General features: G+C 39.4%; 1 protein-coding gene across 5 annotated transcripts in view; it reads left to right on the top strand.

The window, feature by feature from the left end:
- SLC25A29 (solute carrier family 25 member 29) overlaps positions 1-12,393 on the top strand; it is a 33,682-nt gene that overhangs the window by 6,621 nt on the left and 14,668 nt on the right. For 3 of the 5 annotated variants that reach the window (XR_005556283.1, XR_005556284.1, XR_005556285.1), the window contains exons 2-5: positions 140-183; positions 3,799-3,882; positions 5,029-6,344; positions 10,392-10,505. Coding sequence is in view for 1 of the 5 variants with exons in the window: in XM_039339673.1 (XP_039195607.1) it covers positions 140-183; positions 3,799-3,882; positions 5,029-5,787 (887 nt within the window). In the remaining 4 variants the exon portion in view is untranslated. Of the gene's footprint in view, positions 1-139; positions 184-2,234; positions 2,270-3,798; positions 3,883-5,028; positions 8,982-10,391; positions 10,506-12,393 lie in introns of those variants that run through there. The other 2 variants (XR_005556286.1, XM_039339673.1) reach the window with 2 other exon arrangements.

The following is a 12,393-nucleotide window of genomic DNA, read 5'->3' on the forward strand; positions in this document are numbered from 1 at the left end:
CCTGCTATAGATGGATTAACCCTAATCCTAATCCTTGCACTAAACTGTATTTAATATTTCTATTTTGCAAATTCCTTATTCTGTATTCTACATAATGGTCTCAATGTCATGGTCTCATTGTCCTCTCTGTTTATTTCAGGTGCTGCTGGTGTACTGGTAGGACATCCATTTGATACAGTTAAGGTGGGTTTACTTTTCACAAACTTTCTTAGAATATGTGATTAGACTGAAGGCAATACTTGCCCTTACAAATAGGGAAGGGATCTAGATGTTTGAGGTCATCTAAGTAAAATACCTCCTAGAGACCTTCCAATAGATTGCAGTTATGTCCCATATTGCATTAAACGTTCCACAGAAATGGAACATCTAGAGTTCCAGATTATATCATCCCTTGTTTGATGCACTTAAAAAGTGTTCTGAGATATCTGCCTTCAACCATATTTTTAATATGATAGTTCAGTGGCATCTAATAAATCCTAGATATAGTTTTGAGTGTACATAACTCATTTGCACTAAAATAAAATTTTAAAATGCACTTTCCTTAATCCTGCTTTATCTGGTACACTTATTTGCATTTGAAGCAATTAATTTGTTAATTATATTGACCAGATGACTGTTTGCTGCATGATGAAACAGTCTTGCTGATTTAATGTGCTTCTTTCCATCCAAGAAAAGATGTTGTGAGTTTTCAATGACAATTTTTATTTTCTTGTTTAAGACACGGGTATATATTGTCTGCTGTTGGAGAATTCAATAGTAGATTATTAGTCAAGAACAAAATTAGAATTTGGGTAATATCTGCACCTGTACCAAAGTCAAATTGTATTCAGAACGACTGTGAAATGGATACTAATAATGGAAGTAAAGGGATTTTAAGTTGTAAACATGTTTGCATTTTTAATTCAGGGAATCCCTCACTAAAATATGTGGGGCTTATTTTGGAATATGAATGTGCAGGGTGAAGCTAAATGCTAAGAATATACATTAAAATAAATTGACTTAAATCCAAGTATTTCAGCTTGTATGAGAATTATGTAACCTTTTTGACGAGAAAATGTGCTGAATAACATTCTGTAAATAACCTTAAAAGGTAAAAGAATAGTTAGCACGATAAGCCTTGAGAAATGTAGCTTGTTGGCTTATAACTGCATTTTCTAGTTATTTCATATCAAGAAATAATCTTTGCTATGAATTCATTCTATTAAATTGCACTGAACTTCTTTTCACATTGTTTCCTATCAGAATGAGTACATTTTAGGAGTTACACTTAATCTTGTATATATTATAATAGACAGGTTCATGGAATGAGTTGGCACTCTTGAAATTTATTTCAGTTTAATTGTTTTGATGTATTTATATTTCATCTATCACAAACATGGTATCGTGGGATGTTTAAGTGGATATTCACTGGCTATCTTAGCTTAAAAACAATTATTGCATCACATTCCCTCAAACTGTGTGTGGGCATCAAGCTATATGCAATCTTGGAAACATGTTCAATACATTTGCTTTGTAAGAAAACTCTATCATATTTGGGAAGTTTCTTAATTTATCACAAATCACTGAGAGACTTTTATAATTTACACAATTTTAACATGAAAACATAATTTCTTTTATAAATATACATACCTATAAAGCATTTATCTTAAATGCTTAGCTTGCTATTGTGTTGTTAAAGGAACAGTGATATGGCTACTCACACTGAGGAGGGGGAATCTGTTTTGCAGACAGATTCTATGCATATTTATTTGAAAGCACACCCCACTGTGGGATTAGCTTTCAAGAAAATATGGACAGGATTATATCATTGCTTTATTTTAATCTGTCAGAAATAAAACAACTGATTTCATGAAATGACATTTATGTAGAATTAAATGTTTGTTAACCCTTACCTAATATGACAGTCTTTTCCTGATGAAGCTGAATACTGTAGCTAGGCACTATTTTCACTTGAATGCTATTTTTAAAAAATAAATAAATGTAATGGAATTTAAAGCAAAGTTTAATAACTTTCAGGTAGTTGTAAAGATTAGGCAGGCTGGGTTTGTGGGACCGGGAGGGTAGGGCTTGTAAAATGGGGAAGATGCTGAACTGTTTTTGAGCCAGCTCTTCAAATGGAGACTCCTGCCCCATTTTGTTGATGTAATGTGTACAATTGCTTTGTTACTTAACTGACTTTACTTTTTGAGCTAGGGGCTGTCTTCATTAACAGCAAAAGTGTTACTTTGTTGTAGATGACAGATAAGCCTCATCACGGGAGAGTTACCTAGTAAGTATAGACCAGGTGAACATTCTGTTTCTCTCGGTCTTAATTTATTCCAACATTTATGATTAGTTCAAATTTTTATAAACGAGCAAAAAGTACCTTCCCTTTTTTTTAGTTTTTAAAATGTTTCTAGAGTGGAGGGTGTGGGGTATGTAATGCCTTTAAATATAATCTATATTTTTAAAAAAGAAAAGCCTAACTTTTGCAATTTGTTCTCTACTGTTTTTCTTTGTCCCCTTTTGTGCTTAAAGTTTGTATACCTGTGCTAACAAACAAACGCCTCTTAAATTGTGGATTCTGTTTCAGCCTTTCATTAAATTAGGTATCCATTTTTCATTTCCCCATATAGCTATGACTGCTTTGTGTTAACGCATTTTAGGTATTGCTACTGGAATAATTTCTGAGCCCACTCTTGGTATGTTTTTAGTATTTTAAATTGCCAACATGTGATTGCTACTCACCTTTACAAAATAGATAAGAAAAGCTAGAACCAGCATAACGTTATATTGATTTTTATTAAGAAATGACAATGGAACTCTTACTTGCAATGCTTTTAAGGTTTAAACTATCATTAGTCTCTGAGATCCTTATATAGTTTTAAAATATCCAGGTTCCAAATTGTTCCTCCAAACAGGATTTTCTGACCTTGTAAATCTAATGTATAGGTTACTGGAATTTATTGTACTAAGATTATTTAGATTTTTGGCTTATCTAAGTTGCAAACCTAAGCTTGTAAAAGTCTTGCAGTTATGGTCCTATAAAAAAATCTAACACTATGCCTGGGGAACATTTTCTTTTACGACTGATACATTTTGAGCATAACTATTCATGGTTCGATAGATGAGCAACTTTTAATTCTTTAGAAATATCAGATGTGCTAATTAAACCAGCAATAACTGAACAGCCAAATGAGGATTTGCCTTACTGAAGATCTTAATTTAACATCCTAGCAAGTAACCATTCCATATAGGACAGTGATGGCAAACCTTTTAGAGACCAAATGCCCCAAAACTGCCCCATCCTCCCACTCTGCCCCCCGCCCCCGCCTGCCTGCAAGGCCACCCACCGCCTTCATAGCCCCCCACAGCATGATGGTGGCCACGGCCTCCGCCCGCACCCCACAGCATTATCTGCATGCGACAGGGTGCGAGGGCGGAGTCTTGTCCCCGCTGCCTGGCTGCCATGTCCTTGGTTGCACTGCTCCGCGTGGGCCGTGCCTGGGGGTGACTCTCTGGGGGGGGGCTGCTGGTGAGGAGGGGGCCATGGGGAGGCAGGGCTGGGGCAATGGTGCACGGGCCCATAGAGAGGACTCTGAGTGTCGCCTCTGGCACGCGTGCCATAGGTTTGCCACCACTTATATAGGATATAACATAAATCTGAGTGGCTCCCAAAACACAAACTGTTCTCTTTAATTTCCTGTGGCATCATGCCTGCAAATGTACATAGCAACATTATGTGTTTGCACCCAAAGGTATTATCATACTATCTGCTGATTTTTTGCCATGTCAGTAAATTCTAATTACATTTTATAGGTACGCCTTCAAGTTCAAAATGTGGAGAAGCCGCTCTACCGTGGGACTGTACATTGTTTCCAGTCTATCATAAAGCAAGAATCTGTAAGTAACATCCTGAATGAATGTGCATGTTTGCACTTAAGTGGAGGAAGAGCTATCTACAAGTGGTCTAGAAAATATCATAGTATAGGATAGTAAAATCCACAACAAGCCACAAAACCATAACAGCAGCAGTAGCACTAGTCTTCATTTGTTATCCAAAGCCATGAATTGAGACCATTCCATCCATATTTAAGTTTAGTTTAATGATCCAAATTGTGTGGATGCTTGATACTCCTAGCAGGTAGTGGATAAATGCAAATTCACTCCTATCTAGTTGTAAACAGAAGTATTGATGTGTGGGAATATTGCAGTAATATTGAATAACTGGCACAAGTTTAGAGTATATCAAGAGATGTGCATAGTAATTACTGTAGACCATGCATATGAATGTGTTACTGTTCTAGGGCAGGATGCTTAATTTCATCAGTATCCATCTGTGCCTCAAAATTTTGGAAGGCTTGGGAGAAATGCTGAATTATTCCCATTCATGCCCCCAAACAAAGCTCATACAAGATTGCTGTTTTTCCTGCTGCTTTACTATTGATCTCGGTTCCTCATTTGCAAGATGAAAACTACAGAATTCATATAGGAACGATCCTTGGGTTCCTCATAGCTATATAAAGATGGGCATTTGATTCCTAAAGGGATGTGCTCAGCAGTTGGTGGTAACTGTTGCTGATTCATCTCCTGATCATTAATGTTCTCCATTCTATTAGAACATGAGTCCAATCCAGATTAGGGAGATGGAATTAGTGATAATTTGCCTTGTTCATATTCTGATATTAAATAAGTAGCTGCCAAGTGTAAAAAAAAATGTAATACAGGGTAAGACATAGGAGAACTTTTGAAAACAGCTGCACATTGAAATGTGTGAACTTGGGGATTGTGGAGTATTTTTGGCATTTGCACACAAATATTCAATTGTTTGCTGCTGAAAAAAGAGCAGATCTTTGGGGTGTGATTTTTGGGTATGACAAGTTGTCTTGTCTCATTGTAGGAATGCCATGCCTAAAGGACAATTCAGATCTATCTATTGATGTACAAAATAAAAAAAATGCAGAATGTTAACAGTTTTATTATTTGTTGCTTGAGAAAAGTCTTAAAATTCCTGCTCATCATCTATTTATGTGCTTTGTTTTCATCTAGGCGCTTGGACTTTATAAAGGTATTGGGTCGCCTATGATGGGCCTTACCTTCATTAATGCCCTTGTCTTTGGCGTTCAAGGGAATGCTCTCCGTGCTCTTGGAAAGGACACACCTCTACATCAGTTCCTTGCAGGCTCAGCAGCAGGCGCCATTCAGTGTGTGATCTGCTGTCCTATGGAACTGGCTAAGACACGGATGCAGCTGCAAGGAACAGGGGAATACAAATTGAAGTCCAAAAACTACAAAAACTCTTTGGACTGCTTGGTGAAGATCTATCGAAAGGAGGGCCTAAAAGGCATCAACAAAGGAATGGTTTCCACATTTCTGAGAGAGACCCCCAGCTTCGGTTTCTACTTTTTAACATATGACTGCCTAACAAGGTATCTGGGGTGTGAGGCGGAAGATAGTTACATTGTTCCCAAACTGCTTCTGGCAGGAGGCATGTCTGGCATAGTCTCCTGGCTCTCTACTTATCCTGTGGATGTGATTAAGTCCCGCCTTCAGGCTGATGGAGTTGGAGGAGTCGTACGGTACCAGGGTATTCTGGACTGCGTTAGAAAAAGCTACCGGGATGAAGGGCCAAGGGTGTTCACAAGGGGTCTTACATCCACCTTGCTTCGAGCTTTCCCTGTTAATGCTGCAACATTTGCCACTGTTACAGTGTTCCTTACATATATGAGGTCAGAGGATGGCCAGATCAGAGGCGATTTAAGTGGATGTGAAGCTGGTCCAGTGATCCAACAGCCTTCAAGTTTTTAAATTGACTGGAAAATTGTACCTGTTACATATGAAATGCCATCATTATTACTTTTTTCTTTCTTTTTTTTAAAAAAAGAATATTTGGATACCAAGAGTATACAATTTGGTCTGTATAAAGCATCTTTTTAAAAATCTCATTTATAAAAGCAGCTTAATGCTTTAGGAAGACTCTGAGTTGACTCTAGAAACTCAGACAATAAAAGGATTTGCCCTTTGAACATGTGTTCAAGACACATCTGTTGGATTTTTCCAGTGTAGCCTTGACTTCAATTCCCACAATCCCCAGCCAGCACATTATTAAGGAAATCCAATGCAGTCACTGTCACCACTTGAAGTCAGTTTCAATGTATTGCAGCCAGCTCAAAATGGCTACTACATCTTATCAAATCTGATGCTAAATTCCTATTCAGACTCTATCCATATTCAAACAGGAAGAGAAGAAATGGGGCTTTGAACAGATAATGAAGACTTGTATGTACAGATGTTACGCCCCTTTCATGTTCATTGGGGGCGTGGGACTAGGGCCAGCAGCATACTTCTCTCAACGCACATTAAAGGTCTGGATGGGTTCTCTGTTCTGATTATTGCTCATTCTGACCACTGTATTCTATTTAGAACTGATTGTCCTGGTAAATGTAGAGTAAAAAACCATTTGTTTCATTTTTCTGCACTTTATCCTAGGGGAGCTTATGTTCTTCCAAATAATTTTAGCTTATAATATACAACCATCTGATCAGTGGCCCTCCTGGTGGGAACTGATGGAGATGAACAACTGGAGAACTTCAAGCCTTTCCCAACTCTGTTTTAACATCCTGTTGAAAGTCATTCTGTAGATCAGGAGTGTCAAACTTGCAACGTCACATGACGTGTCGCAATGTATCGTGACTTTTTTTCAATTGCCGGCAATGTGGGCACGTCATGGTGCATCCCGCCGGTAGTTTGACACTCCTGCTGTAGATGATATACCATTCTTCTTAATTAGCAGTACTTGTCAAGAAGCCTTCTTCCGGCTAATTGTGAATATTTTACTACAGTGTATGAACAGCCTGCTTTATTTCTTGATCAGTAGTAAGTCAATATCTCAATCATGCTGCTCAGTATTCAGATGCGTTCCCTCCTATTTACAGATTATAGTTTGTTTTTCCGTGCTACTATTTGCATTTGGCTTTTAATTTTTTAATGTATGTAGTTGTATCTTGTAAATATTTAAACATATTTTAGTATGTTTTGAGTTGGAAGCTAGAGCAAACTATCTAGAAACCTTGTTACAACCCAAAATGTAGATTGTTTTTAAGGTAGTGGTGATAGATGTGCTTAAATTACCATTTCTCCATTACTGGGTATATGCGCATAATTGTGAAAGTATACTGTATTTAAAAGGATTTAACAGAAGTGTGTTTTAGAGAATTCAATAATGAAAACAGAAGTCAAGCCCAGCAATTTTGGAAACCTTGGTGAACAAGAAACCTAACAAACTATTAAGTCTATTTCATAGCATCCTTAAATAAGAATGCTGCAACATTGGCTCACTGACGTCAGCAATATACTAAGTTAATTGGGTTTTATTAACAAATGTTTAAGGTTGTAGTGCTATGCACACTTATCTGGATGATTAAAGTCCAATTGGGCTGATTTCTGAACAGCAAAAATACCATTGGCCTAGTCATAATGTATCTCAAGGTGTGGCCAATCAAACATCTGTTCCACATCACTGAGTGAAGAAAAAAAATCTTACACTAAATCAGAGTAATGAAGCCTGCAGGGGTTGCCTATAAGTGTTAAGAAACCTTGAGAATAATTAGCTTGTCATTGGAAGTTTTGTTTCTGTCCATATCTATCTCACTTAAAGATCTGCTCATAATTAATCAGACCTATGGGCAGAAAAAACAATTCTCTAATTTTATGCCAATATTTTCACATGGACTTGAACTGGACGCATTGGGGGTGAGTTTGGACACGCAGAGTATTTTTACAAATCAATTGAGGAAAATCAAATTAAACCCACGTGGTATTGTAATTCAAATTGAAGCCATGCTGCACATTACTACAGGATTGAGCACAATGTCTGCTCTGGTTAATTTCCTCACAAACTGTTTCCCACAATAACGATGTAAATGTGCTCATTCAACCAATGAATGAGCAAAAAGATGATGTGAAATTCCTCAAGTGCAAACTATGGATTAACACTACCACTTATCCATTCAAGAAATACAGTATATGAACATAATGTGAAATTGCCAAGCAGCAAGAACTAAGTGTAACATTTAGATTGAAACTTAAATGGCTGAGGAAACAGGATGCAAGACAAGTGCATACTATTTCTCATCGCCTCTAAGGACACCTTAACACTCAACCAGTGGTCACTATTTGGCACATAGTGGGTCATTAATGAGCCTTATAAATGCTTTAAATTGCAGTTGCACCATTAACTAGGCCCTGCAATATATAAATAATACAAATACCATGTTTCTCACATGTTTTTAAGTACTTCCTATTTTTCCACTACTGCCATCAAGAATGTGCAAGCTCAATTAAAAAAAGGTACCACTTGCAGATTTAGCTTTGGATCAGAGCCTACATAGTTATGGGTCCAAAACATCTGTTGAAGGCAGCTGTTGAATAGACAAGGTGAAGAAAAACTGGTAGAAAATCTAGCAGTGTGATATAGAACGAGGCTCATATGTAGAATGTACCATTAACTAACTGCAGTGGAAGGTTTTTTGGGGGACAGGTGCAATATGTCTGTTTGAACTCTTTTTTAATAAAAATCTAGCCAATTATTTTAATAATAATTATGCTGGAGAAACCTATAAAACTGGATTGCTGCTTCTATACCATGCAGGTATAGTGGATATTTTGACACTACCATATATGCCGGCGTACAAGGCGACCCGGCGTATAAGATGACCCCCGTCTTAGTCGCCGAGCCTCATTCCTAGAACGTCGTCTTATATGCCGGAAACTACCAGTATTTCCGGCGTATAAGACGACTCGGCGTATAAGACGACCCCCGTCTTTGGCGCCGATTTTAGCGCTTGCGGAAATCGCCTTATACACCGGCATATACGGTACTTGCAGGGACATTCAAATTGAATGTGAAACCTAAGTTGTTTGTTGTGCAACGACACTATCTTCTTTTGTACAGTATTCTGTAACTATTGTACATAAAAGTAATAAACCTTTTTTAAAATATATATATAGTTCTTTCTTTGGTGGAACTAGGATCACCTATACTAAATCAAAGATGAGCGACTTGTGGGGCCTGAATCCCCTCTGATAAGAATTTACAAAAACTCCTATAGCTCCTGCAATGTTGAAAGTATGCAAAAAAAAAAATCCCTCACCTTATCATATGAATCCTAATAAACCTAAAATTCAAAAATCTGGAAATTTCCCCATCGATCCTTACCAATTAGGCAACTCTTAACCCTTCAGTATTAGATGTTGCCCTTGATCTGCAAAAGATTGCTCACCTTCATACCAAGCGAAGACCTCTTTATGGTATAGCATTTTTGTAAATCAAGAGCTAGGAAACCATATATATGCTTCATTTGTTGTGGCAATACACTCCACTAGATATCCCAAGGTTCTTTTACAAAGATCCCTCATCTGAGGTAGAGTTTAGACACTCTCATCATGCTATTCTGACCAGATATGTTGCATCTTTATATAATAAATAATCTGTAAATAATATGTCTAAGTTTGGAGGAAAAAGAGGGAAGTAACAGATTTTATATCTTAAAAGATACTTAGCAGACGTGGCTCTAATGGTTTGCAGTCTTTTAATTCCCTTTTTTCCTACAGAATATTCCAGAACAGCATGGGTTGTATGATACAGAATTTCAATAGTAAAATGGTAGAAAATCAGTAGATGAACTTGTACTGATTTCAAGAGATTTGCTTTTGTGTTATTGCTTTATATTAGGGGTGTCAAACTGCCGGCCTGTGGACTGGATGTGTCACGTGGAAGTCGCGCCCACCCCAGTGCCAGCAATGGCAAAACCAGCCCGATACGTTGCGCGACATCACATGACATTGCAAGTTTGACATGCCTGCTCTATATATTGCTGAGCAGGAACAAGACAAAACTGCATTGCAGAGTTATTGGCTTCTGTTCATTAACCAAAATAATAACTCACATCAAAGTTATGTAACCTTCCACTCAGTACATTCCAAATTCTCTTGTAATCAAATACTGTATTATTTACAGAACATGGCAGGCAATTCAGCAAAAATTCTTATGCAATGGAAAGTGCCACCTGCTTTCTCAAGTTTACACAAATAAAGCTACAAATACAGAAACATCACAATATACTGCTGCTTATAATTTTATACTCATTTTTTACATGTGAAACAAACGACTTCAGCACTATATTTCTAAGTAAGTTCAAAGTTAACAGTTTCCATTGAGGTAGCTTAAAATGTATTCATTCTCTTAGAAGAATTAAGGTTTGTATTGAGTGTGCTAGTATAGTATTTCAAATTTCTGGGGAAGAATGGCAGATAGAAGACAGCTTTGCAAAAATTAGGCTAAGAACAAGCAGCCAATAAGTACCACGTTTTCCCAAGAATAAGACCCAGCCTTTTTTTTTTGCCTCCAAAAGAGGCACCAGTAGGTGAACAGCGCCATCAGTGTGACGAGCCATGTGGCATCCTGCCACGAGCAGTGGCACCGGTGCGATGCTGACCATAGGAGGCCTGGCTACAGCAGTCCTAAGGTAAGCAGGTGTGGAGTGCATGGGGCAGCTCCACCCCCCATCCCCGCCCTAGCTTGATTTTTATGCATGCGCCTCACCCCAAAACTAGGGCTTATTTTGGGGGTTAGGGCTTATATTAAGCAAACAAACATAAACAAAACTTTAAACAAAATTTTATCAATAGATAGTAAAAAGATTTGAATAAGGCTTTAAAAATAAAGAGATAACACAAAAGGGACATACAAAAGGGGCGTTGGTCTTACCTAAACGCCTTTTCTCAGCGTGACAATGGAGAATCCACCAATGGGTTAACTTCATCTTCTGCCCGCAGACTAGTCGTCCAATTTTGCTCCGCCTCTCCTCCTGGGACCTCCCTGACCCAGTCTCGACGAGGCGAAAGCTAGTTGGCTATGTTTTCTTGTGTTGACTCCATCCTCTCCCCTCACAGGACCTGACTGGCCTCAAGGGTGGGAGTGGATTCTCCATCATCACGCTGAGAAAAGGCGTTCAGGTAAGACCAACGCCCCTTCTCCAGCGTGACGAGACATACCAAAGCCTCACTGTCCTTGTGGGTGGGATGCCGTCTGGGCCTGTGTCCCACTCTCTGATACTGTGCACTGGAGTACTCTCCTGCCAAAGGAGGCCTCCGCAGATGCGAATCTGTCTAATTTGTAGTGTCTTATAAAAGGGGAAGGCGACATCCACGTCGCCGCTCTACATATTTCTTCAATCGAAGCCTGAGTTGCCCATGCTGCTGAGGTTGCAGCACTGCACATGGAATGTGCAGTGATTCATCTGGGGACCGTCAAGGACCGTCCCCTGTATGCCTCCGCTATACACCTTTTAATCCATCTACCGATTGTTGATGCAGTGACCCTCTGACCTCTTGTGTGAGAGTGGAAGGAGACAAACAGTGCTTCCGATCTACGGAAGGGTGCCGGTCGCTTGATGTACTGCTTTAAAACTCTGCGAACGTCTAAGGTGTGCCACTTGTGCTCCAGTTCATGGGATGGTTCGGGGCAAAAGTTTGGTAGCACCACCTCCTGTGCTCTGTGGAATAGGGAATTGACCTTTGGAACGAAGGAGGGGTCCAAACATAACACCACCCTGTCCGTGTGGAAGGTACAAAGGTCCTCCCTCACTAACAGGGCTGCTAGTTCTGAGATGCGTCTTGTTGAGGTAACAGCGACTAAGAAGGCGACCTTAAGGGTCAGGTACTGTAGGTCACAGGTCCTGGCAGGCTCAAATGGAGGTAAGGTTATGGCCTGTAGGACCTTAGGTAGATCCCAGGAAGGGTATCTGTGCATCACAGGTAGCCTGCTGTTAGATGCACCCTTTACAAAGGATCGCACCATTGGGTGTCTGGCTAAAGTTTCAGAATTGCCGTAGGTAAGAATGGTTGATAGGGCAACCACCTGTCTACAAATTGTATTGGGTGCTAACACCCTATCCAGGCCTTCCGCTAGGTAGTCTAAGATATCTGGGATAGAGATGTTGCATGGGTCTAGTTGTTGCCTGTTGCACCAACTGCAATAATTTTTCCAAGTGGAATCTTAGATCCTGTTAGTTGTAGGCCTTCTAGAGGCCTGGAGAGTCTTAATGACTCTTTGTGAGAAGTTGTCTCTCTCTAGGAGACTCCGCTCAAGCACCAGGCGGTCAATTGGAGCCACTGTGGGTCTGGATGTAGCAGGGATCCCTGGTTGAGGGAAATTTGGTTGTGTGGAATCCTCCACGGTGGAGATGTAGATAGGTTTACGAGATTGGCAAACCACGGCCGTCTTGGCCAGCGCGGTGCAATGAGTATTACCTCCGCTTGCTCCTGCAATATCTTCCTGATGGTTGCTTGTATCAAAGGAAGAGATGGGAATGCATACAGCAGTCCTTTCGGCCAGTGGCCTCGAAGTGCATC

The sequence above is a fragment of the Crotalus tigris genome, unplaced genomic scaffold (assembly GCF_016545835.1).
Source record: "Crotalus tigris isolate CLP2741 ecotype Arizona unplaced genomic scaffold, ASM1654583v1 scf7180000017737.1785205, whole genome shotgun sequence".
NCBI classification, from domain to species: domain Eukaryota; kingdom Metazoa; phylum Chordata; class Lepidosauria; order Squamata; family Viperidae; genus Crotalus; species Crotalus tigris.